Source organism: Macaca mulatta, chromosome 6 (assembly GCF_049350105.2).
Source record: "Macaca mulatta isolate MMU2019108-1 chromosome 6, T2T-MMU8v2.0, whole genome shotgun sequence".
Lineage (NCBI taxonomy): Eukaryota > Metazoa > Chordata > Mammalia > Primates > Cercopithecidae > Macaca > Macaca mulatta.
Genome location: NC_133411.1, coordinates 42,043,898 through 42,071,823, shown reverse-complemented (window position 1 = coordinate 42,071,823; position 27,926 = coordinate 42,043,898). Strand labels below are relative to the sequence as shown.

At 39.7% G+C, this 27,926-nt stretch overlaps 1 protein-coding gene and 1 pseudogene across 2 annotated transcripts in view; one reads left to right on the top strand and one right to left on the bottom strand.

Moving 5' to 3' along the window:
- Window positions 1-237: 237 nt before the first annotated feature.
- The window catches only part of C7 (complement C7), an 81,876-nt gene continuing 54,187 nt past the window's right edge, over window positions 238-27,926 (bottom strand). Inside the window, exons 14-18 of the mRNA XM_001085533.5 lie at window positions 25,398-25,530; window positions 10,911-11,102; window positions 6,636-6,726; window positions 3,565-3,749; window positions 238-2,094 (exon numbers count right to left, since the gene is read on the bottom strand). Coding sequence (XP_001085533.5) covers window positions 1,913-2,094; window positions 3,565-3,749; window positions 6,636-6,726; window positions 10,911-11,102; window positions 25,398-25,530 — 783 coding nt within the window. The 3' untranslated portion in view covers window positions 238-1,912. The remainder of the gene's footprint in view (window positions 2,095-3,564; window positions 3,750-6,635; window positions 6,727-10,910; window positions 11,103-25,397; window positions 25,531-27,926) is intronic.
- On the top strand, window positions 20,908-23,075 carry LOC106998729 (large ribosomal subunit protein uL18 pseudogene; annotated as a pseudogene). Its single transcript, XR_013418311.1, has one exon. The product of XR_013418311.1 is annotated as a large ribosomal subunit protein uL18 pseudogene (transcript).

The following is a 27,926-nucleotide window of genomic DNA, read 5'->3' as shown; positions in this document are numbered from 1 at the left end:
TTAACTCTGTAATAACCTCTGAGAAATGCAGTTGCAATGTCTGAATGCCATTGTTTTTAACCAGTTGAAACCTGCCTCCTTGTAACTTCAACATATTGTGTCTGCATCTTCCCTTAAGGCACACTTTGATACAAAAAGCTAGATCTGGATCAGACATAAAACTTCAGGCGAGAACACATTAACAATTCATCATGAAAATCTTCTCTAAAATGAAACATAATACAAATGAAACAATTCTGAAGAATAGTATCTTTAATGAGTTTTCTAATCCTTGTCATCTGAAGTTTTGAAATATATTTACCAGGGTCAGAACAATACAGAGACAGTATTTGTATAATAAAGCATATTTTACATTTCATTTAAGCTCTCTCATTTCTCCTCCCACAGACGCTGTTTTGATAAAGAGAAATAAGGAATAAATAGAAGGTCAATGCTTCAAACTAATCTACCTGTGTACTCGCTGAAAACTCTGGGACTGTATCCACATTAGGGAAAACTATTCTCAAATGCACAATCTCTGATTGTTCTTTCAAAAGAAACTGATGTTCTTTCAAAAGAAAAAAGAAGGGCAAACTTCCAGTCCTATGTTTGACACATACTAAAGCCCCAAAGAGAAGACTGAATTGTATTTGTTCTCAGACAAGACACCTATCACATAATGAATTCTGCTCTGACATTTTAGTGGTTCGTTCTCCCAACAATAGTAAGTATTCCAGCCAGGCGTGGTGGTTCACGTCTGTAATCCCAGCACTTTGGGAGGCCAAGGCGGGCAGATCACCTGAGGTCAGGAGTTGGAGACCAGCGTGGCCAGCATGGTGAAACCATATCTCTATTAAAAATGCAAATATTAGCTGGGCATGATGGCGGGCATGTGTAATCCCAGCTACTTGGGAGACTGAGGCACAAGAATCGCTTGAACCCAGGAGGCAGAGGTTGCAGTGAGATGAGATCACACCACTGCACTCCAGCCTGAGCAACAGAGTGAGACTCTGTCTTAAAAAAAAGAAAAAAAAGAATAAGGAATTCCTATCTGTGGTGGCTGACTCGGTAGGATGAAGTGTGAGATTACTACTCAGGATAGAAATACTTTGTATCTGTCATTTTTGTTCAAGGTCCTCCTTGTATTTGGTTTCATTGAGGAAAATCAACCTCTCTAATCAGGAAATCATATTCTTTCTGTTTTCCTAGTCATTTTGTAGAGTGTGTTCTAGCCCATGGGCTGTGTCAATCATACTTAATAAAATGATAGGCCTAAATGGAGCATTCAAGTTTCTTTAGCTCAATCCTCTAATTTTACAGATTTGAAAAAACCAAGGCTCACAGAAGGTAACATGTTTTTTTGTGTGTTTTTTTTGTTGTTGTTGTTGTTGTTTTTTTTGAGACGGAGTCTCGCTGTGTCGCCCAGCCCAGGCTGGAGTGCAGTGGCGTGATCTCGGCTCACTGCAAGCTCCGCCTCCCGGGTTCACGCCATTCTCCTGCCTCAGCCTCCCGAGTAGCTGGGACTACAGGCGCCCACAACCGCGCCCGGCTAATTTTTTGTATTTTTAGTAGAGACGGGGTTTCACCGTGGTCTCGATCTCCTGACCTTGTGATCCGCCCGCCTCGGCCTCCCAAAGTGCTGGGATTACAGGCGTGAGCCACCGCGCCCGGCCGGTAACATGTTTTTCAAGAACACGCAGCCAGCCTGTGCAAAGGCTGATATCCTGACTGACATTAAAAAGGAGGCAAAAGAGTAATTTGATTCAGATTTGGGAGAACAAAGGGTTGTGTTTTTACAGATGGCTGGGAGCTGAGGGGGAAAGTAGATACTGGAGAAGAAGGAAATCTGTCCAGTGCCCAGCTGTGCAGATATTTTCACTCAGCCCCAGCTGCCTGCTGGATTCTGAGCAAGTCGACCAGGGCTTCCAGGAGCCTACTGGGTTTCCGCAGCACAAGGTCTTATGCTGGTGACGGAGATGCTCTGCCCTCTGCATCTCAGAGCGCCCGCCTCACACTCAGACATCGTCTGCTCCTTGCCGTTCACTTCCACACAAATGCTAAACCCTTCTTCCTCGCACTCCGATGCTTCTCGGCAGACACATTTGCTGCTCTCAGCTGGAAAAGTAAGTGAAAGAGGCTTAATGGCACATTATGGAGGTGGGGGAGTCAAAGCACATCACCTCCAAAGTAATAATGTGGTGACCAGAGCTATCGAAGCTCCTGCCTGGAATGATATAATAAATTATCCCCTGGAAAAGCAGTAGGACCAGGAAATTGGGGCATTTTGCTCCACTCCAAAGGAATAGGTTTTGAAGTTGGTACCAGGCTTTCTATTGGTTAGACCCACATGGAGTAGTTTTATCCAAGTCAAGAGCTCTTTAACTATCTCATACATACATGCTGCTGTCCATATGAACCAGCAATGGAGGTCAAATGAGAAGCCCTCAACAAAGAACCAAATCAAGACTTAAAGAGGAGAGGAAAAAAGAGAACTTAACTTGCTTTGAGAGAGAGTATGACATGCAAAAGGCTACAAATCCCGAAAAACAAACCAGAAATGAGTTAGGGAGGCAAGGAGTCTGTGCATGGAAAGTCCATGGTTGGAATACGCCAGTCAGGAGTCTTTCAAAGATGAGTAACAAGGTCAGCCAGCAGACAGCGGTGACCGCCTAACCAAAAGTGTCCCAGACACGGCTAGAGTCACATATGTCATCAGTCTGTGCTGCAAACCGTGAGGGAGTGAGGGGACAGGTGCCAGCAGGCACAGGCCAAGAGGGCAGAGAGTGAAGAGCCAACAGACACCTTACAAGTCATAGAGTCCAGCTCCCAAATTTATAGATAGGGAAGCCCAGGCAGTAACTTGGCTCTGGAGATCGAGCCATTCCCCTTTCATAGTATTGCCCAAACCATGGGAGGTTTGCCGTGCCCTTGGGGGTAAGGCAAGATCACTGTAAGTGCTACTTAAACATAGCATTAGCAAATATTGAATCACAACATGAGAAAGTAACTTCTTTTATTCTCTTCAAATCCGTCTGATTACTTGCGGAAGAAAGTGTCAGCTTGGTCCTAGTATGTTTTTAACACCCCTCTAACACTTGCTAAACTCACAGAGAAACAGCACAGTCAATATTGGACCAGTATCTGGCTAGAATCCACAACTTTATTTTGTTCCATTACATATAACTTTTATAGTTACCTAGTATTTATGGCAAGCAATACCTCCTTTTAAGGACGTGATATGAAGTTTTCATTTTAAAGTTACTTTTATGCCAGACTTTAAAAAAATGAGTACACAATATGGATAATACAAGGACAGAGTAAAAATCATGATGGTGGCATGGAATCACCCCTGTTTGGGAGAACATTCCCACATCAGGAATGGACGCTTATCCTCTGAGGTCTGTGATCTCTGTCCCTCTCCAGTGAGGGGTATAGGAGAGGTCAGTGCACTGCCAAATCACTCTGAGTCTTTAACATCCTCAAGTATCTGCTTCGGCCCACTGCTAAACTAGAAACCACATTTTTTAAATCCTCAGTACTGTGACTTTAGCATTCTTATACTTACAAATATGAAAGGCCCCTTACCATCACATTTTCCCCACAGTGGGCAGGCACCACAAGCTTTCTCAGCTGAGGCAGGCAGAGTGCAGCTGTCCCTACCAGTAAGGGTGTAATTTCTACTCTGACAGTGGAGAACATGCATCTTGCAAACAGTCACAGGCAGTATCCTTTTGCTTCTCTCATCTCGAGCACATACATCCAAGGAAGGTCTGAAAAGAATTTTTAATGGCATTATTTACAAGATTTTTGTTCTTAAAAGCTGAGGAGAAATGAAAAGTGATGCTCTGAGCTCGGTGCCCCCAGATGTTATCACCCACAGCCAAAAAAAAAAAAAAAAAAAGGATGGAAACTCAAATCCCCTTCATTCCTAGGTCCAACTCACTTAGGTCTTCAAAATGAACATATTTGTATTTACTGTTTATTTGCTCACAGTTTTTCTAAGTGTAGGTATCTAGTGTTGATCTAGTTCCATCTAGAACAGATCAGGTACAGCAAATTAGATGAGAAGGCAAGGTCTGCTAACAACAGCTGACAAAGAAGGAGTCAGAAAGCCAGTGGAGACCAAGCATTCAATGTGATCATAGTCAAATGGGACTACTAATTGCAGGAGAAATGAGCTCATCCCAGCCCAGCAGCCAAGAGTTCATGTCCATAAAACAGCATCATCCAAAAATGGATGGCCCTAAATCATCATGGGAAGATGAAACTGTATTTTTCAATGTTACTTTTAAAAGTATCTATGTTTACAAAATAGTTTAGAAATATTTCCATAAGGTTGGGCTCCTGTAATCCCAGTGCTTTGGGACGCCGATGCAGGCGGATCATTTAGGTCAGGAGTTGAAGACCAGGGTGGCCAACATGGCGAAACCCTATCTCTACTAAGCATATAAAAATTAGCTGGGCATGGGGTGGCCCACACCTGTAATCCCAGCTACTCGGGAGTCTGAAGCATGAGAATCACTTGAACCCAGGAGGCAGAGGTTGCAGTGAGCTGAGATTGCACTACTGCACTCCAGCCTGGATGACCGAATGAAACTGTGTCTCAAAAAAAAAAAAAAAAAAGAAAGAAATATTTCCATAAAATGTGTTACCTTTTTCATAAGTATTGGTGCTAAAATAGTGGGGAAAAAATAGCCATTTAGAAACGTCACTATCAGAAAACTCCACATTTCTGAATGCTGATAGACAAGGAGGACATTACTGTCACTGAAACCTTAGACAACACAGCATTTTTGTATACCAGATAGAGTCAGAAAGAGTCTATATTCACACGCTTCATTTAGTTCAAATATTTTCCTCTTCTACCAAAAGCTAAATTTACTTAGAGTTATTTATAAAACAGAAACAAATCCTGTTGTTTTGAGTCTATCTTTTCATCTGTTTATTTAAACTTTAAATAGAACTACTTACAACAGCTGAAAGGGCAAAGAACTTACAATACCACCTTGTCGTCAGTATCTGAGACCATGGAATGACATGGAAATTTATACCATAACTATTAACAATGAGTTGCAGATAAACTAAATGAAATGGGGAAGTTGGAAAGAGGATGAAAGTGGCTCAAAATAAACAATAATTGTTAGAGATTCTCAGTAAAGTCAGAATATTAGAATCAGAATGTATCTAGGCTGACCACTATTTCCATCATGCCAGTTAGTTATATTCTTCTTCACACCAGAAATTACTATATACGATAACTATTAACCACTGTAGCTTCAAGAAGTTGGGTATAGGTTTTGATAACTAAAATCATTCACAACCAAGTAATTAGTGTTTTAGTTCTTTTTTTTTTTTTTCTTTTTGAGATAGGGTCTGGCTCTGTCACCCAGGCTGGAGTACAGTGGTATGAACATGGCTCACTGAAGCCTCAACCTTCCTGGCCTCAAGCCATCCTCCCACCTCAGTCTCCTGAGTAGCTGGGACTACAGGCGTGCGCCACCACACGCAGCTAACTTTTGTATTTTTTGTAGAGAAGGGGTTTCACCATGTTGCCCAGGCTGGTCTTGAACTCCTGAGTGCAAGCAATTGGACCACCCTGGCCTCCCAAAGTGCTGGGAGTGCAGGCGTGAGCCACCGCACCAGGTCATGTGTCGGTTCTTAATTTTAAAAACGACCAGTAAGTCTAGGGGCCGGATATTTCTTATTTCCTCCCCAGATCCACTTTCCACTCTTCTCCACCTGCCTGGGAGGCTGACGTGTGTGGGCCACACTGTGGTCTTCCTCGGCATCTAGCTTCAGTTGGTTTGATCAGTGGTGAGTGTTGACTAGCAGGAGACTCGGGGCAGAAAAGAGAGTGCGGTTGAGGTGTTTATTTCCCCTGGCTCATGCCTGTGGGATCTCTGAGGTCCCTAAAATGAGAGTGTCAGCTCCTCCTCAGGGCCATCTCCACACAGCCCTCTCTGTCTCCAGTTTTTCCTGAGTGTCCCTCTCCTTACTCCTTGGACCCGGATACGACTATACGGTCAAGCTGTTAGCAGTCTAGGAATACTGCCATGGGACTTGTAATTTCCTTTCCTCTCTTCACATTTTCGTAAATATTCCCACTAATAAAACTTTTCTTGTCCTAATTTAATTGTGCCATCTCTATTTTACTAGGACCATGACACAGACATGTACTAACTACTTCAGATATCCTCCTACAATGGAATGATTTCAAGATGGTGGCATTCTTAACAGTGCAAATCTAGAGAAGATGGTTCAAGAATCAACAAAAGAAGCTGCTGTTTCCCTATCAGTATCGCTTTAAGAGTTTATGTCCCAAAGGAATTTCAGTTCTAATCCTCTAATCCTCTAAAGTTCTAAATCCTCAGCTGACAGTTTTGTCATTTTGCTCCATTTTATATATGAAACAAGCAGTGCTCGAGTAGTCCTGCAGCCTTCTCCACCAGCCAGATTAGAACACGCTTAATGTCATGGCTGTCAACCCTAGTGATCCAGGCAAATAACAGGCAGCAGATGGGACTACATCAAAATGCAAACAAAGACCCTTAACTCCTGGTAAGCTACACCTTCCATCCAACAGAGACTAGCATCTAACAAATTATCCCTTATCATGAATGAAATAAGACAGGGAAGTGAGATAAGGCGGCACTTACCCACATTCATAGGGCATTTTACAAACACATCTTGAATTCTGCAGTTTCTCCCAGCGCTGACATTCAGGCACTGCCTGTGTTAAAGGATTGTCTGAAAAAGGATAAGGGAGATGTGGTCATTAGGAGAAAAGCTTCTTCATAGTAAACAAGGTGTTATTTGAATTGCTGGACCAGGGTCTGTAGTATTCTCAAACTGCAATGCATTTGCACATAACAATAGTAATAATAATCAAGCTGTAATACATTTTGCAAGCTATAGAGAGTTTCAAGAGCCACATTACAAATAACTGCATTGGTAGTAATAGCTACCATCTCGTGAGCATTTATAATTGTCATGCACTTTTTATACATGGGGATATTTATGCCTCCCTAACAAATGCCCACCTAAGAAATCAGAAAATTAAGAGTAAAAAAAGTTAGGAAGTTGGTACTACTTCACACATTTAACAAATTGGCCCAGGCAGGATTTAATTCTACACTGGTCTGCATCCAAGGAAAATAAAGTGGCTCCCTTTCAAGAAGCTGGTGCTTATAAACTGTTTGTTGTATAGACTGCATTCCGCCTGCTTTGCCCATAATGAGGCAGAAAGCAGCAACATCACTTGACTTATACATGGAGAACTCCCCGGAATGCCGAGAAGATCTGCAATAGCCTCTTACATATGAATGTCTAAGTGGTCTCCCTCAACAGTGAATAAATGTCTGGAGGACCTTACATTAATAAAATCCTTTCTATAACTTTGTGTTTTGTAGAAAATTACAATTCAGTCATCATTTCCATTTCGACAGGTAAACACCCTGGTCCAGCTTAGAAGAGCATAATGTGACTGCCATCCCCTCACCTATCCCTGATTGCAAAGGGAAAGATCTAAAAACATCCTGATTTTTTTCACCTCCTAACAGCTTTATTACAATGAAATTCATTGCCATACACTTTTGCATCATAAAACTAGATAGTCATTTACTATATCTATAAAGGTAGTTTATCTGAAGAGCATGTTTTTATGTATACACAGACTATGGAATACTGCTTTACTTTGGAAAATTCAAGAGCTTTGGACATGACATTACAATCTTGTGAACATTCATAAACCTGTAAAAATGGTGGCAATGTGAAGTATGCCTGCCATGGCTAGCAGTCTCAATAACAGGACTCATTATTAAAACACTTCTCTTGGCTGGGCGCGGTGGCTCATGCCTGTAATCTCAGTACTTTGAGAGGCCAAGGCAGGTGGATCACTTGAGGTGAGGAGTTTGTGACTAGCCAAGCCAAATGGTGAAGCCCTGTCTCTACTAAAAATACAAAAATTAGCCGGGCATGGTGGCATGTGTCTGTAATCCCAGCTACTCAGGAGGCTTAGGCAGGACAATCACTTGAACCCGGGAGGTGGAGGTTGCAGTGAACCGAGATTGCGCCATTGCACTCCAGCCAGCCTGAGCAACAAAGCAAGAACTTGTCTCAAAATAAAAGCAAAAAACAAAAAACAAACAAACAAAAAACACTTCTCTTTAAAATGGTATTATCCTAAATGCAACATAGTATCCTGAACTGGACCCTAGAACATCAAAGAGACATTAGCGGTAAAAAAGGAGATATTTGAATAAAGTGTGTAGTTTAGTCAATAGCATTGTACTAATATTAATTCTTTAGTTTTAACCAAGTTGGGTTATATAAGATGTTAATATTAAGGAAGATGGGTGAAGGGTGTGTAGACATTATATCTGTGACTTTGCTGAAATCTAAAATTATTCCAAAATGAAGTTTTTTAAAAATGGTATTATCTACATCAGTGCTTCTTAACCAGAGGCAGTTTTGTGCCCCAGGGGACATCTGGAAATCACTAGAGACATCCTTGGTTTTTACAACTGCAGAATGTTATTGGCATAGGAGGATGCTACTGGTAAGTAGAGACCAGGGATGCTGCTAAATACCCTGCAACGCACAGAAGAGGCTCCCATAGCAAAGAATTATCAGACTAAAATTCCAATAGCGTTGAGGTTGAGAAGCCTTAATCTAGATGTACCAAAACTTAAGATCAATGATCAAGCCATGTAAATGCACTGTGGTTAAAAATTTAGGACAAATCCTGAAATTTTAGATTTTAAAAGTTTGCTTAAATTATTATAATGTCGAGCCGGGCACAGTGGCTCATGCCTGTAGTCCTAGCACTTTGGGAGGCTGAGGCAGGTGGATCACGAGGTCAGGAGATCGAGACCATCCTGGCTAACACGGTAAAACCCAGTCTCTACTAAAAATACAAAAAAATTAGCTGGGCATAGTGGTGGGCACCTGTAGTCCCGGCTACTCAGGAGACTGAGGCAGGAGAATGGTGTGAACTCAGGAGGCGGAGCTTGCAGTGAGTTGAGATTGCACCACTGCACTCCAGCCTGGGTGACAGAGCGAGACTCCATCTCAAAAAAAAAAAAAAAAAAAAAAAAAAAAAAAAAAAAAGTGTGTATATATGTATAATGTCTTTAATGTCTTTGTGAAAAAAAATGATAGAATTACCTAGCCCAAATAATTTTTGCATTTAAGAAGAACATAGCTTTGTTACTTTACAACTTGGTTAACCAAATAAACACACTCTTAAGGTCCACCAAAATATGTGCTTTTGCTATTTTCAAAGCAAATTTCTTCCCATCAAGACTAACTACAAGGACAGTAGGAGAAAGTGAGGAATTAATGTTTAATAGATATAGAGCTTCAGTTTTGGAAGATGAAAAAAAATGTGGTGATGGTTGCACAACAATGGGAATTACATAATGCCACTGAACTATACATTTAAAAATGGATAAAATGGTAAATGTCATGTATGTTTCATTACAATAAAAAAAGACTAAATACTAGAACAGCCAACATTTTAAAACATCAACTTTGGAGGCTGGTAAGTCTTGGATTTTTTTGTTTGTTATAGGCTTGGAAGTAGTTACTATTATTCACATCTTCAGAAAAACACACAGATCTGAAAAACATCCTTAATTAAAACCCACCGTAATAGAATTTTCTACTGGGTAAAAGAAACTTCATACCAAGCTGTACCATAAAATAGCTGAAGTAGCATTTTAGACAGACTAGTCTCCAATCTCATTCGGAACAAAAGTGCAACCTCATCAACTGTATATTGTTCTCTTTCATTTTAGAATTACAAGTACTGGTTCATTACTTTAAATATCCCAAGTAAACTCATATTTATACTTCAGTGTTTACAGAACACAAAACAACTGTCCCCTGTGATGGGGCTTTGACAACTTAAGAGCACATCAGGACAGGCAGGAAGGGCACTCCAAGGACTTGTGCCTTGCCCATTGTTCTGCCTCTCATCCACATAACATCACAACCCATATCTACCATCAGTATCTGAGTGTTCCATACCCTGCTGCATGGAGAACTTAGTTAGAAACATCTAATTCATCTCACACCATCACGTATGAAATCTAGTCCTTCATCCTCACTATTAAAAATAAATTTCAGAGCTTAATTAAAAATCACATACTAGAGAGATAACATCAATAAAATAGTATGCAAGTGAGTTTTTCTTCATTCTCAATTTTGTTACAAATATAATATTTTCCATTTATTTAAAAAATGTAAACAGAATAAATGGGTTATTTTCAAACAAATCCATCTCATCTAAAATTACCTCTAAAAAGAAATAATTTGGCTTTCTAAACCCTTTCTACCTTAGGTTCTTAAAAGACCATTTTTTTAAATTTTCTTGGTGTTAAAATACTGGATGTTTGGGTTTCCACATTAAGAACAATTTCATGAATCACAACACTTTTCCTTCAATAATGTCTGCTTTAAAGTGTTAAATAAAAATGTTTTCTAAATTTTCAATTTCAGAAATACTGATAAACTCTTTGAAAGCCCAAAAATGAAACATACAGAACTTTAAATAAATTATGAACTCAACTCTGTACTTAAGAAAAATGCAGAGGAAAAAAAATCAAGATGAAACAACAACAAAAAACAGGATTTAAAAATCTTTTATTGTCTTCGCACCATAACAGATATAAAGCTAATCTTTCACAAGGAGGGTTTAAGTTAAAAGTTTCAGAATCACCAGGCTATCCTTGCCTTTCTTTACATTCATGAGTCTTTCTGTGCCATGTGAAGAAAATCTGTTACTCAGTCTACAAGCTGACCTCCATTTTAGGGAGCAAGAATGGAGGGAATGACTCACAGCTATGGAGATACAGTACCATGAAGGTCGCCACAAGGACTCTCACTTGCCTGGGTACAAGTGTCCTTGGATAGACACAGAAGCCGCTCACCTTTTTGTACACAGCGGGTATTCTTCATCTCAGGACTCCACTTAAGGCTGGAGCCACAGAGAAATGTTGAAGGACCTTCTAAGGACATGCCACCTGAACAGGAAACAGTCACCTTCTCACCAACTGTGTAGAAAGGTTTTTGGGGGTGACTCTGTATGCCATCCATCAGTACAGGTAGAACACAGGCAATTTCTAAAGATAAAAGAGAGCAAAATATAAGGGTCATTGCTCTCCTAAACCATCTTTTTTAAAAGGCTTATGTGATGCTGATACGCTTGTTCTGCTTTTTCATATTAGAGGACAAGGAAGAAGACGTGAGTTCACTGTTAGGGTGGACTGAAAGACATACCACACAGAGCCTGGCATGTAATTGACCAATGAATAACTAAAACCAAAACAGCTCCCCCTCTCCCATCCCTCCCCTCAAAACGATGTAACAACTTAAAATGAACAGCCCCAGTAGAGTCCTCATGCCCAGCCTACTGTTGAAACCAAACTTTTCACAACTGTCACTTATTTCTGTACTCTAGTGATGTTCCATCAGAATTTTCCTGGGCTGTATTCATTTCAGTTTCATTAACTTTCATCCAGTTAGATATTTTGCCATCTGAAATTATTAAAACACCACTTTTATTTATTTATTTATTTTTTAGGGACAGGGTCTCTCTATGTTGCCCAGGCTGGAGAGCAGTGACTATTCATAGGTTTAATCAGTGTATACTACAGTCTCAAACTCCTGGGCTCAAACAAGCAATGGGGAAAGGATTCCCTACTTAATAAATGGTGCTGGGAAAATTGGCTAGCCATATGCAGAAAACAGAAACTGAACCCCTTCCTTTTACCTTATACAAAAATTAACTCAAAATGGATTAAAGACTTAAATATAAAACCTAAAACCATAAAAACCCTAGAAGAAAACCTATGCAATACTGTTCAAGACATAGGCATGGGCAAAGACTTCATGACTAAAACACCAAAAGCAATTGCAACAAAAGCTAAAATTGACAAATGGGATCTAATTAAACTAAAGAGCTTCTGCTCAGCAAAAGAAACTATCATCAGAGTAAACAGGCAACCTACAGAATGGGAGAAAATGTTTGCAATCTATCCATCTGACAAAGGGCTAATATCCAGACTCTATGGGGAACTTAAACAAATTTACAAGAAAAAAACAAGCAACCCCATCAAAAAGTGGGCAAAGGATATGAACAGACATTTCTCAAAAGAAGACATTTATGTGACCAACAAACATATGAAAAAATGCTCATCATCACTGATCACCAGAGAAATGCAAATCAAAACCACAATGAGATACCATCTCACACCAGTTAGAATGGTGATCATTAAAAAGTCTGGAAACAACAGATGCTGGCGAGGATATGGAGAAATAGGAATGCTTTTACACTGTTGGTGGGAGTTTAAACTACTTCAACCATTGTGGAAGACAGTATGGCGATTCCTCAAGGATCTAGAACCAGAAATACCATTTGACCCAGCAATTCCATTACTGGGTATATACCCAAAGGATTATAAATCATTCCACTGTAAAGACACATGCACATGTATGTTTATTGCAGCACTATTTATAATAGCAAAGACTTGGAACCAACCCAAATGCCCATCTATGATAGACTGGATAAAGAAAATGTGGCACATATTCACCATGGAATACTATAATGAGTTAACATCCTTTGCAGAGACATGGATGAAGCTGGAAACCATCATTCTCAGCAAACTAACAGAGGGACAGAAAATGCATGTTCTCACTCATAAGTGGGAGTTGAACAATGAGAGCACATGGACACAGGAACATCACACACTGAGGCCTGTCAAGGGATAGGGGGAAAGGGGAGGGAAAGCATTAGGAAAAATACCTAATGCATGCGGGGCTTAAAACCTAGATGATGAGTTGATAGGTGCAGCAAACTACCACAGCACATGTATACCTATGTAATAAACCTGCACGTTCAGCACATGTATCCCAGAACTTAAAGTAAAATTTTTTTTTAATTAAAAACTCCCAGGCTCAAGCAATCCTCCTGACTCAACCTCCTGAGTAGTTGGGATCACAGGCACATGCCACCACACACAGCTAAAGCACCACCTTTAACCTTGCAGACATAAAAGTGTTCAGTGTTCCCTAATTCTTCATCCATATTCTTTCTCACTCAATTACATTCATTAGCTCAAATTGCTTACTTCAAAAAAGAACAGAGAAAAAGAAAAAAGACACATAGTATAAACAGCAAGTCAGAATTCACGATTAAAAAAAAAATCTTGCTAATATCTCTAACGGACTTTGGACAATATTCTACAAAGTATTGCTGTATCTTTACAGCATTGTCATCAGAAAACCCATTCATTCATTTATTCATTCAAAAACAGCATTTGATGGATGCACTGAAGGCTTTGACTTCACCACAATGAGATACATCAGTGTAGCAAAATTGAGCTAGTACCCCATGAATATATACAAAATTCCACAGCATTTTTTAAGTGCCTATATTTTGCCAAAATGTTGTGTACTGCTTGGGACACAGCAAGGTACAAGTCACATCTTATGCCCTCCAAAACTTCATAATCTAGTATTGAATTTGCTTGTTTCCAATGCGTTTGCTGTTTTAACAATAAATCTCCTACCAAGACGAACAATAGAAAGACTGTACAAAATGAAAAAGAAAAATATTTCTGAAAGAATTGGAGCACTAACAAGGCAGCGTAAGTTTGAAAGTCCAAGATTTCAGAGAGAAGGGAAATCTAATGTGGTGATTACATTTACATTTGGTAACACATTTTTCCTTGAGGTATTTGTAAATTAAAAAAAAAAGAAAAGAAAATATGCTGAAAAGCTGCTAGACTGAGGAGAAAACTTTAGCTCAGAGGCTAAAAGGATAAAAAGTTTTTAACAGTCTGACAGGACAAGGGTTTTAAAACTTAGAGTACAGTCCTGTCAAAAAGAAGGGGCCAGGTAGAAAGCCCATACCTTAAGTTGGAATCCCTTAATGGCCACATCCTTGGAATAGAGATAACCCAGACATAAGCCATCCTCGCTGGTTGCCATGAACAAAAGTTAGTCTTCTCTAGAGGAAGATAGCATCATCCAATTTTTAAATTTTCATATGTAAAGTATGACATTCAACTAAAACTAATTTAACATTCAAAAAGACAATAATTGGCCAACTTCTAACCAAAAAAAAAAAAAATAGAAACAGACTTAGAGTAACAGACTTATCTAAATAATGAAATTAACCGATACAGGCCCTGAAACAACTGAAATTAATATATTTTTTTAAATGACAAGATGGAAAATTACAACAGAGAATTAGAAAATATAAAACAATAAACATAAATGTTTGAAGTAATTAATGTGTTATTTACTCTGATTTGCACATATCAAAATATCGCTTAAAAATATTTTAAGAAAAAATTTTAATATTTTTAAATATAATAATATAAGATATATGCTCATTCATTATAATAAACCACATTAATGGAAGATATTAATACCTAATAGGGAAACTGACTGGGAAGTAAGGAAGTAGATGGGAGCTCTCTGTACTTTCTACTCAATTTTTTGTAAGCTAAAACTGCTCTAAAAATGAAGTTATGAATTTAAAAATTCACTATGCAATAACAAAGTAGACAAATGAAACCTCTAAAGTTGAAAAATAGCCAGGCACGATGGCTCACACCTATAAACCCAGCATTTTGGGAGACTGAGGCAGGCAGATCACTTGAGCTCAGGAGTTTGAGAACAGCCAGAGCAACATGGTGAAACCCTGTCTCTACTAAAAAGCACAAAAATTAGCTGGGCACTGTGGCAAGCATCTATAATCCCAGCTACTCAGAAGGCTGAGAGAGGAGAATTGCTTGGGCCCAGGAAGCAAAGATTACAGTGAGCCAAGATGGCACCACCGCACTTCAGGATGAGTGACAGGGGTAAAACTTGTCTTGAAAATATACATATATATAAAATTGTTTTTTAAGTTGAAAAATAAAATTGATAAAGTTTCAAACTCTATAATAGAGTTCTTAAAAGGAGATTATAGAGAAATATACAGATAATTAATAAATTGGAAGATAGGTCAATTAAAAATATTTAGAATGAGGCCAGGTGTGGTGGCTCATGCCTGTAGTCCCAGCACTTTGGGAGGCCAAAGCAGGCAGATCACTTTTGGTCAGGAGTTCAAGACCAGCCTGGCCAAGATGGCAAAACCCCATCTTTACTAAAAATACAAAAATTAGCCAGATGCAGTGCTGCAACCTGTAGTCCTAGCTATGCAGGAGGCTGAGCCAGGAGAATCGCTTGAACCTAGGAACGGAGGTTGCCATGAGCCGAGATCACACCACTGCACTACAGCCTGCACAATAAACTGTAACAAATAAAAAATAATAAAAAGAAAAAGAAAATATTTAGAATGAAACAGAGGGGGAAAAGATGGAAAACAAATAAACAAAAAAGGACGTTAAAAAATATAATGGTCGGCATGCCCAAGATGGCCAAATAGGAACAGCTCCAGCCTCCACCTCCCAGTGTGAGTGACACAGAAGATGGGTGATTTCTGCATTTTCAACTGAGTTGCAGACTGACACTTCACACCTCACATGTCAGGGTACACTCCTGAGATGAAGCTTCCAGAGCAAGAATCAGACAGCAACACTCGCTGTTCAGCAATATTCTATCTTCTGCAGCCTCCGCTGCTGATACCCAGGCAAACAGGGTCTGGAGTGGACCTCAAGCAGACTCCAACAGACCTACAGCTGAGGGTCCTGACTGTTAGAAGGAAAACTAACAAACAGAAAGGACACCCACACCAAAACCCCATCAGTATGTCACCATCATCAAAGACGAAAGGCAGATAAAACCACAAAGATGGGGAAAAAGCAGTGCAGAAAAGCTGGAAATTCAAAAAATCAGAGCGCATCTCCCCCTCCAAAGGAATGCAGCTCATCCTCAGCAACGGAACAAAGCTGGATGGAGAATGACTTTAATGAATTGAGAGAAGAAGGCTTCAGTCGATCAAACTTCTCAGAGCTAAAGGAGGAACTATGTAACCAGCGCAAAGAAACTAAAAACCTTGAAAAAAGAACGGATGAATGGATAACTAGAATAGTCAATGCAGAGAAGACCTTAAAAGAACTGATAGAGATGAAAACCATAACACGAGAACTACGTGACAAATGCAAAAGCTTCAGTAACTGACTCAATCAACTGGAAGAAAGAGTATCAGCGATTGAAGATCAAATGAATGAAATGAAGCAAGAAGAGAAGTGTAGAGAATAAAGAGTAAAAAGAAATGAACAAAGCCTCCAAGAAATATGGGATTATGTGAAAAGACCAAATCTATGTCTGATTGGTGTGTCTGAAAGTGATGGGGAAAATGGAACCAAGTTGGAAAACACTCGGCAGGATATCATCCAGGAGAACTTCCCCAACCTAGTAAGGCAGGCCAACATTCAATTTCAGGAAATACAGAAAACGCCACAAAGATAGTCCTCAAGAAGAGCAAGTCCATCAGACTAACAGCAGATCTCTCGGAAGAAACTCTCCAAGCCAGAAGAGAGTGGGGGCCAATATTCAACATTCTTAAAGAAAAGAATTTTAAACCCAGAATTTCATATCCAGCCAAACTAAGTTTTATAAGTGTAGGAGAAATAAACTCCTTTACAGACAAGCAAATGCTGAGAGATTTTGTCACCACCAGGCCTGCCCTACAAGAGATCTTGAAGGAAGCACTAAACATGGAAAGGAATAACAGGTACCAGCCATTGCAAAAACATGTCAAAATGTAAAGTCCATCGATGCTAGGAAGAAACTGCATCAACTAGTGAGCAAAATAACCAGCTAATATCATAATGACAGAATCAGGTTCACACATAACAATATTAACCTTAAATGTAAATGGACTAAATAGTCCAATTAAAAGACACAGACTGGCAAATTGGATAAAGAGTCAAGACCTATCAGTTTGCTGTATTTAGAAGACCCATCTCACGTGCAGAGACACACATAGGCTCAAAATGAAGGGATGGAGGAAGATCTATCAAGCAAATGGAAAACAAAAAAGCAGGGATTGCAATCCTAGTCTCTGACAAAACAGACTTTAAACCATCAAAGATCAAAAGAGACAAAGAAGGCCATTACCTAATGGTAAAGGGATCAATTCATCAGGAATTCATCCTAAATATATATGCGCCCAATACAGGAGCAACCAGATTCATAAAGCAAGTACTTAGAGACTTACAAAGAGACTTAGATTCCCACACAATAATAATGGGAGACTTTAATACCCCACTGTCAACATTAGACAGATCAACGAGACAGAAAGTTAACAAGGATATCCAGGAATTGAACCCAACTGTGCACCAAGCAGACCTAATAGACATCTACAGAACTCTCCACCCCAAATCAACAGAATATACATTCTTCTCAGCACCACATCGCACTTATTCCAAAATTGACCACATAGTTGGAAGTAAAGCACTCCTCAGCAAATGTACAAGAACAGAAATTATAACAAACTGTCTCTCAGACCCCAGTGCAATCAAACTAGAATTCAGTACTAAGAAACTCAAGCAAAACTGCTCAACTACATGGAAACTGAACAACCTGCTCCTGAATGACTACTGGGTACATAAGGAAATGAAAGCAGAAATAAAGATGTTCTTTGAAACCAATGAGAACAAAGATACAACATACCAGAATCTCTGGGACATATTTAAAGCAGTGTGTAGAGGGAAATTTACAGCACTAAATGCCCACAAGAGAAAGCAGGAAAGATCTAAAATTGATACCTAACATCACAATTTAAAAAACTAGATAAGCAAGAGCAAACACATTCAAAAGGTAGCAGAAGGCAAGAAATAACTAAGATCAGAGCAGAACTGAAGGAGATAGAGACACAAAAAATCCTCCAAAAAATCAATGAATCCAGGAGCTGGTTTTTTGAAAAGATCAACAAAATTGATAGACTGCTAGCAAGACTAATAAAGAAGAAAAGAGAAAAGAATCAAATCGACACAATGAAAAATGATAAAGGGGATATCACCACCAACCCCACAGAAATACAAACTACCATCAGAGAAACTATAAACACCTCTATGCAAATAAACTAGAAAACCTAGAAGAAATGGGTAATTTCCTGGACACTTACACTCTCCCAAGACTAAACCAGGAAGGAGTTGAATCTGAATAGACCAATAGCAGGCTGTGAAATTGAGGCAATTATTAATAGCCTACCAACCAAAAAAAGTTCAGTACCAGAAGGATTCACAGCCGAATTCTACCAGAAGTACAAGGAGGAGTTGGTACCATTCCTTCTGAAACTATTCCAAACAATAGAAAAAGAGGGAATCCTGCCTAACTCATTTTATGAGGCCAACATCATCCTGATACCAAAGCCTGACAGAGATACAACAAAAAAAGAGAATTTTAGACCAATATCCCTCATGAACATCGATGCAAGAATCTTCAATAAAATACTGGCAAACCGAATCCAGCAGCACATCAAAAAGCTTATCCACCATGACCAACTGGGCTTCATCCCTAGGATGCAAGGCTGGTTCAACATACACAAATCAATAAATGTAATCCAGCATACAAACAGAACCAAAGACAAAAACCACATGATGATCTCAACAGATGCAGAAAAGGCCTTTGACAAAATTCAACAGCCCTTCATGCTAAAAACTCTCAATAAATTTGGTATAGATGGAACGTGTCTCAAAATAATAGATATTTATGACAAACCCACAGCCAATATCATACTGAATGGGCAAAAACTGGAAGCATTCCCTTTGAAAACTGGCAAAAGACAGGGATGTCCTCTCTCACTACTCTTATTCAACATAGTGTTGGAAGTTCTGGCTAGGGCAATCAGGCAAGAGAAAGAAATAAAAGGTATTCAGTTAGGAAGAGAAGAAGTCAAATTGTCCCTGTTTGCAGATGACATGATTGTATATTTAGAAAACCTCATTGTCTCAGCCCAGAATCTCCTTAAGCCAATAAGCAACTTCAGCAAAGTCTCAGGATACAAAATCAATGTGCAAAAGTCACAAGCATTTTTATACACCAGTAACAGACAAACAGAGAGCCAAATCATGAATGAACTCCCACTCACAATAGCTTCAAAGAGAATAAAACATCTAGGAATCCAACTGACAAGGGATGTAAAGGACCTCTTCAAGGAGAACTACAAACCACTGCTCAGTGAAATAAAAGAGGACACAAACAAATGGAAGAACATACCATGCTCCTGGATAGGAAGAATCAATATCGTGAAAATGGCCATACTGCCAAGGTTATTTAAAGATTCAATGCCATCCCCATCAAGCTACCAATGACTTCACAGAATTGGAAAAAACTGCTTTAAAGTTCATATGGAACCAAAAACACCCTGCATTGCCAAGAAAATCTTAAGCTAAAAGAACAAAGCTGGAGGCATCATGCTACCTGACTTCAAACTATACTACAAGGCTACAGTAACCAAAACAGCATGGTACTGATACCAAAACAGACATATAGACCAATGGAACAGAACAGAGCCCTCAGAAATAATACCACACATCTACAGCCATCTGATGTTTGACAAACCTGACAAAAACAAGAAATGGGGAAAGAATTCCCTATTTAATAAATGGTGCTGGGAAAATTGGCTAGCCATAAGTAGAAAGCTGAAACTGGATCCTTCCCTTACTCCTTATACGAAAATTAATTCAAGATGGATTAAAGACTTAAATATTAGACCTAATACCATAAAAACCCTAGAAGAAAACCTAGAGAATACCATTCAGGACATAGGCATGGGTAAGGACTTCATGTCTAAAACACCAAAAGCAATGGCAACAAAAGCCAAAATTGACAAATGGGATCTAATTCAACTAAAGAGCTTCTGCACAGCAAAAGAAACTACCATCAGAGTGAACAGGCAACCTACAGAATGGGAGAAAATTTTTGCAATCTACTCATCTGACAAAGGGCTAATATCCAGAACCTATAAAGAACTCAATCAAATTTACAAGAAAAAAACAAACAACCCCATCAAAAAGTGGGCAAAGGATATGAACAGACACTTCTCAAAAGAAGACATTCACACAGCCAACAGACACATGAAAAAATGCTCATCATCACTGGCCATCAGAGAAATGCAAATCAAAACCACAATAAGATACCATCTGACACCAGTTAGAATGGCAAGCATTAAAAAATCAGGAAACAACAGGTGCTGGAGAGGATGTGGAGAAATAGGAACACTTTTACACTGTTGGCGGAACTGTATACTACTTCAACCATTGTGGAAAACAGTGTGGCAATTCCACAAGGATCTAGAACTAGAAATAACATTTGACCCAGCCATCTCATTACTGGGGATATACCCAAAGGATTATAAGTCATGCTCCTATAAAGACACATGCACACGTATGTTTATTGCAGCACTATTCACAATAGCAAAGACTTGGAATCAACCCAAATGTCCATCAGTGACAGACTGGATTAAGAAAATGTGGCACATATACACCATGGAATACTATGCAGCCATAAAAAAGGATGAGTTTGTGTCCTTTGTAGGGACATGGATGCAGCTGGAAACCATCAATCTCAGCAAACTATCGCAAGAAGAGAAAACCAAATACCACATGTTCTCACTCATAGGTGGGAATTGATCAATGAGATCACTTGGACACAGGAAGGGGAACATCACACACCGGTCGTATTGTGGGGAGGAGGGCAAGGAGGGATAGCATTAGGAGATATACCTAATGTAAATGATGAGTTGGTGGGTGCAGCACACCAACATGGCACATGTATACATATGTAATAAACCTGCACGTTGTGCACATGTACCCTAGAACTTAAAATATAATTTTTATATATATATATATATATATATATATATATATATATATATATATATATAAAATGGTCCAAAAAATGTATAATTTGTGTCTCATAAGGACAAGTGAGCAAGAATGGGACAGAAGCAATGTTTTAGGATGTAATGGTTAAGTAATCGTCTAAAACTGACAAAGGACTTAAAGCACAGGTTCAATAAGTGCTTTGAATATCAGCCAGGAAAAATGTAAAGAAAATTATACCTAGGAACACCAGAGTAAAGTTGCTGGTGAAAACCAAAAGCAAAAAATAATTAATAATACCCCTTTCCTACCCTAGCACTACTGGGCCTGCAGGTCTCTGTCAAACCACAAATGCAGGTCTCTGTTCCACAGGATGGGGTTTGTTAAAGTTGTTAATAATAAGGCCTACTTTAAAAGATACTAAGTGAAATTTAGAAGATGACAAGAGGGTAAAACTGATTACTATGTTTGGAAATGCTTGGTGATACCGGATAAAAATAAATACAGCATACCCAAATACAGGATGATACTTTGTGTAACAAACAGAGGTATCATTTGTCAGAATGCTTAGTCCTGTATCATGATAGTCTGTGCAGTGTATGCACATAAACTGCCAAAATATGGTGTGAAGATTGGCCTGACAAATGATGCTAAAACATATTGTACTGGTCTGCTGCTGGCCCGCAGGCTTCTCAATAGGTTTGGCTATGAAGGCCAAGTGGAGTTGACTGGAGATGAATACAATGTGAAAAGTATCGATGGTCAGCAGGGTGCCTTTACCTGCTATCTGGATGCAGGTCTGGCCAGAACTACCAGTGGCAATAAAGTTTTTAGCACCCTAAAGGGAGCTGTGGATGGAGGCTTATCTATCCCTCACAGTACCAAACAAGTCCCTGGTTATGATTCTGAAAGCAAGAAATTAAATGCAGAACTACACCAGAATCACATCATGGGCCAGAATGTTGCAGACTGCATGCACTACTTAAGGAAAGAAGATGAAGATGCTTACAAGAAAAAGTTCTCTCAATACATAAAGAATGGCGTAACTCCAGACATGATGGAGGAGATGTATAAGAAGGTTCATGGTGCTATACGAGACATTCCAGTCTATGAAAAGAAGACCAAGAAAGAAGTTAAAAAGAAGTGGAACCTTCCCAAAATGTCACTTGCCCAGAAGAAAGATAGGTTAGCTCAGAATAAGGCAAACTTCCTCAGAGCTCAGGAGCAGGCTGCTGAGAGCTAAACCAAACAATTTTTCATGAGGATTTTTCAGATAAGGACAATAAACTTATTGAAAAAGCAAAAAATGATAATAATTACTAATAATCTTCTTGAAAGTGGTCAGAGAGAAAAGGCATCATTTCCAAAGAAAAAATTGCAAGACTAAAAGTTGACTTTTCCCTAGAAAACAATTGTCAGAGGGCAATGTAATATTAATAATATCTTCAAATGACTTTAAAAAAATAACTGCTAGCAGCCAGGCATGGTGGCTCATGCCTGGGATCCCAGCCTTTTGGGAGGCCGAGGGGTGGGGATCACCTGAGGTCAGAAGTTTGAGACCAGCCTGGCCAACATGAAGAAACCCTGTGTCTCTACTAAAAATACAAACATTAGCTGGGCGTGGTGGTGGGTGTCTGTAATCCCAGCTACTCAGGAGGCTGAGGCAGGAGAATCACTTGAACCTGGGAGGCAGAGGTTGCAGTGAGCCAAGATCGCACCATTGCAATCCAGCCTGGGAGACAAGAATGAAACTCCGTCTCAAAAAAATAATAATTAATTAATTAATTAAAATAAAAAACAACTGCTAGCTTAGAACGTCTTACCTAATAAAAATATCCTGGCCAGGCGTGGTGGCTCATGCCTGTAATCTCAAAATTTTGGGAGGCCAAGGTGGATAGATCACAAGGTCAAGAGATGGAGAGACCATCCTGGCCAACATAGTGAAACCCTGTCTCTACTAAAAATACAAAAATTAGCTGAGCATGGTGGTGCACGCCTGTAGTCCAAGCTACTCAGGAGGCTGAGGCAGGAGAATCATTTGAACCCAGGAGGCGGAGGTCAGTGTGAGGCGAGATCATGCCACTGCACTCCAGCCTGGTGATAAGCGAGACTCTGTCTCAAAAAAAAAAAAAAAAAAAAAAAAAAAAGTCCTTTAAAAAGTCAAGGTGAAAGACAGACACTTTAGATAAACAAAAACTGGGACAATGTTTCATCAGTAGATTCATAATAAAGGAAAAGAAGCCCTTCAAGTAGAAGTTTCTTATTAATCTTTTCTAAGAATAAACTTTTGGCTTTATTACTCCCAACTAGCAAATATTTATATTCATATTGTATTTCATTTGTTCCTGCTTAAGGATTCCAAGAGAAAGAGAGAGAGAGAGAGAGATTAATAAGTAAAAGACAATGCCCATCAGTCAATGAACAAGTGGATAAAAAGGCTGTGGTATATATACATGACAGAATACTACTCAGTCATAAAAAGGAATTAATTAATGGCATTCGCAGCCACCTGGATGAGACTGGAGACTATTATTCTAAGTGAAGTAACTCAGGAATTGAAAACCAAACATTGGGCCAGGCGCGGTAGCTCACACCTGTAATCCCAGCACTTTGGGAGGCCGAGGCAGGCAGATCAAGAGGTCAAGAGTTCAAGACCATCCTGGCCAACATAGCGAAATCCTGTCTCTACTAAAAATACAAAAATTAGCTGGTTGTGGCATTATGCGCCTGTAGTCCCAGCTACTCAGGAGTCTGAGGCAGAATTGCTTGAACGTTTGAACCCAGGAGCAAGGGGTTGCAGTGAGCTGAGATCATGCCACTGCACTCCAGCTTGGGTGACAGAGAGAGACTCTGTCTCAAAGAGAGAAAAGAAAAGAAAAGAAAAGAAAAGAAAAGAAAAGAAAAGAAAAGAAAAGAAAAGAAAAGAAAAGAAAAGAAAAGAAAAGAAAAGAAAAGAAAAGAAAAGAAAAGAAAAGAAAAGAAAGAAGGAAAGAAAAGAGAGAGAGAAGGAGAGAAGGAAGGAGAGAAGGAGAGAAAGAGGGAAAGAGGGAAGGAAGGAAGGAAGGAAGGAAGGAAGGAAGGAAGGAAGGAAGGAAGGAAGGAAGGAAGGAAGGAAGGAAGGAAGGAAACCAAACATTGTTCTCACTCACAAGTGGGAGGTAAGCTCTGAGGATGCAAAGGCATAAGAGTGACGCAATGGACTTTGGGCACTTAGGGAGAAACGGCGGGAAGGGGATAAGGGAAAAAAGGCTACAAATTGGGTGCAGTGTATGCTGCTTGAGTGATGGGTGCACCAAAATCTCACAATTACCACTAAAGAACTTACTCATGTAACCAAACACCATCTGTTCCCCCAAAAACCTATGGAAATAAAAAAAAAATTAAATAAAAAATGAAATTAAAAAAAAGAAAAAGACAGGCAAACCAATTATTTTTAATGGATAAAAGACATGGACAGCCATTTCTCCAAAGAATATAACCAATGGCCAACAAACATATGAAAACAAGCTTAACATTATTAGTCATTAGAAAAAATATAAAAATAGGCCGGGCACAGTGGCTCGCGCCTATAATCCCAGCACTCTGGGAGGCCAAGATGGGTGGATTGCCTCAGTTCAGGACTTCAAGACTAGCCTGGTCAACGTGGTGACACCCTGTCTCTACTAAAAATACAAAAAATTAGCAGGGTGTGTTGGCACACAACTATAGTCCCAGCCACTCGGAAGGCTGAGGCACAAGAATCACATGAACCTGGGATGTGGAGGTTGTAGTGAGCTGAGATGGCACCACTGCACTCCAGCCTGGGCAACAGAGTGAGACTCTGTCTCCAAAAAAAAAAAAACAAATACACACATACACACACACACACACATATATATATATCTCACTATACACTGACCACTATGGCTGATGCTATCAAGTGTAAGGACATAAAGCAATCTTGACGTATCAGATTATGCTAGAGATGTAAATCAGTACAACCACTTGGAAGGCTGGAAGCCTCCACTAAATCTAAATGTATATATGCCCAATGTATGAATACCCAATTACTCAGAAATTTCACAATAGGTATATTCCCAAAGGGAGAAATATATATATGTGTGTGTGTACACTAGGGCTTTCCTCATATAGCACAGAGCAACTGATTTAGGAAAAATGTATCCCTACAGCTTGACCTATTTATTTGCTGACAAACTTATATTGCAAGTGAGATGGAAGCCAGAGTAGTCTTAGGGTGGTGCAGCATGCAGAAGCTATTATTCAGATGCCTTTCTCCGAATAGAATAGGATGCAAAGCATTGAAGAAAGCTGATTGATTGTGGTACATCCTGAGTAACTGAACTCTAAACAATATCCTTATGGTCTTCATCTAAAGAGAGTTCCCTGGCCTATTCTGATTTGCACCAGAAAGTTTTATATTGCAATAAAATTGACCTCACTGAATGGAAACATTACCAACTAGAGAAGGCGGAGGGCTTATTCAAGTGGCTTCTAAAACTTGAACAGGATCATATCAGACTTACAGGAGAGGAAGGCCAACACATGGGCCATATGGTGAGTGTTATTTAGCTTGATTCATTCTCTTCCACGTAATTTTCTCATCTTAAATTATATACAACTGACACCACTCACTCTGACAATGCATTTCCCCAACAAGCCACCGTAAATCTTCTCCACATCTGGCCACTGGGTTTCCAATAAGAGAGTATCCTTCATTGCAAGTGTACACTACATTTTTCCCCACAGGAAACGTTGTACCTTCATCCTAAACAAAAGTAAAAGACGGAAAAAGAAAGAGTTTGTCTATTTTGCATTAACAAAAGTTTTCTTTACGTACATTTGGTCTATAAATCATAATCATCAGGCAAGCTGCATTTAAATAACTGATTCAGAAAAGTGTCTATAAAAACATTTTCCTCTATATAGTCAATAACACTAGCACCACCATTAATTGAAATAAAACTATTAATACCACTGTCTATAATGTATTGATTGCTCCCATAATACCAAGGACTATATTAAGCATTCTACTAAAATTACATTCTATTAAAATTATTTGGACACTGTCCAATTAATTTCTTTTACTTTTAGGAAAAATCAGTTCTTTATCAGATTTGGAGAACATCTTTGTCAGTCAGCTCTTCATATTAAGGTATTACTAGGCCGGGCATGGTGGCTCATGCCTGTAATTCTAGCACTCCAGGAGGCCCAGGCAGGTGGATCACCTGAGGTCAGGAGTTTGAGACCAGCCCAGCCAACATGGCAAAACCCTTTCTCTAACAAAAATACAAAAATTAGCAGGGCATGGAGGTGCATGCCTGTAGTCCCAGCTACTCAGGAGGCTGAGACATGAGAATCACTTGAACCCGGGGGACAGAGGTTGCAGTGAGGCGAGATAGTGCCACTGCATGCCAACCTGGGTGACAAAGCAAGACTCTGTCACTCTCTGGAAAAAAAAAAAAAAAAAAGGTATTATGAGCTGTTCATTGACAATACTGCCTACAAAATGCCAGCATGAACACCCAGAAATTTTCAAGTCCTATCAGTATGTTCATGAAAGTTTAAGTTTCTCACTGATAACTTTTAGGGGAAGCATAATGTTGATCTTCTCCCATCCTAACCTCCTACTCCGCACCATATATATCGAATGCTGCTGGGGCTGGGTCAGATTCAAGAACATTTCACTAGCCTATAATGCCAGGAAGTGAGCTTTCATGTTGAAGCAAGGAGGAATTTGAAGTCTGAGCCTGGGGGTAGAATGAAGGGTAATCACACTCACTCGGGGTCTCTCTTTCCTTACGCTTCTCATTTTCTTCCACCCAAGGGGATGGTGAAAAAACTCAAGCCTGGGAGAGGGCTTAGAGCTCAGACCTTGACCAGCTCTGCTTTAGGGATTAAACAAGATTTCCTGGTATCTCCTTCCCATTGTCAGTATGCACTTCCTGGCCCAGTCTGGCTCAATCATGGAAGTTAGTAAGAAACAGAATGGGCCAGGTCGATGCTGAGGTTTGAGGGAAATGGGGAGGAGCACATCTTCTCTTTTGACTCATGATCCTATTCCTTCCTCTACCTTGCAAAAACAAAACAAAACAAAAACTTTTATATGAGGAAGTCTGATTCAACAGTGCACAAACATGGCTGTAGATCATAATCACTTGTAGAAATTAAAAAATAGACTCTCAGGCTGTACTCCCAACCTATCAAATCAGAAAATGTGGAGGACAAGGGAGAAACAGTCATCTCTAGTTTTAAGTTCCCTGAGAAATTCGGATGCAGCCAGTCCATAGAGCAATATTTGGGACTCTTGGCTCCTAAAACAACACCGCATGCACTGCAGTTGGGGACAGCAGCCTCATGGCTTGCTAAGGTGCATGAGTTTGCTTGGCCTATTCTCTGAGCATATGTTCCATTCAGGAGCTCCATGAATTATGGTGACTGTGGTAGGACAGAATGCGTGGAAGAGATGCTAGGTTCATTCTCTCTCTCTCTCTCTCTCTCTCTCTCTCTCCACAAACACATACACCACGAACACACAACTTTCATCTCCCAATAGAGCCTACATTTGGGGAAACCTCAGTAAATTTTCAGTGAATGCATGGTAAAGGGCCTGAGATTTGAAACGCAAAAGCCCTTGTGAGCAAAGCAGTGCTGGTAACAGAGAGAGTCCTCAAGAACAATATCCTGTGTGAGCCATGAAGAGGCACCACTGGGGCTTCAGGCCAAAGCCTCATCATAAAGACTGAGAGTAGCATTAACTAAAATGTCCCAAAAGCCAAGAACAACAAAAGTCCCTAGAATGACAAATGGCAGATGACTACTCTTCTTTCCTGAAGAGGAAACTTCAATTGCTCAAAGTAGAATGATGTATATCTCACTAGACACTAGCTAACTCTCTTATTGACTCCTGGAATAAACCTAATACTTCATCCCAGGGCCTACAGTTATGAGCGGGGGAAAAGCCTTCTCTCAGTGGCAAAAATAAGAGAAGTCCTGTAAGTTAAAGAGTAAGCTTGCAGATTCGCAGTTTGGTGTTTCCAGTGGCAATGTTTAGCAGCCCTCTGGCATGATGACATTTTTGATTCACTGGGTGGCAGTATTGATTTCCCACACCACAGAAGATCCACTGCCTTCTGCAGAGTTCAGATCACCTTGGGCCAAAGA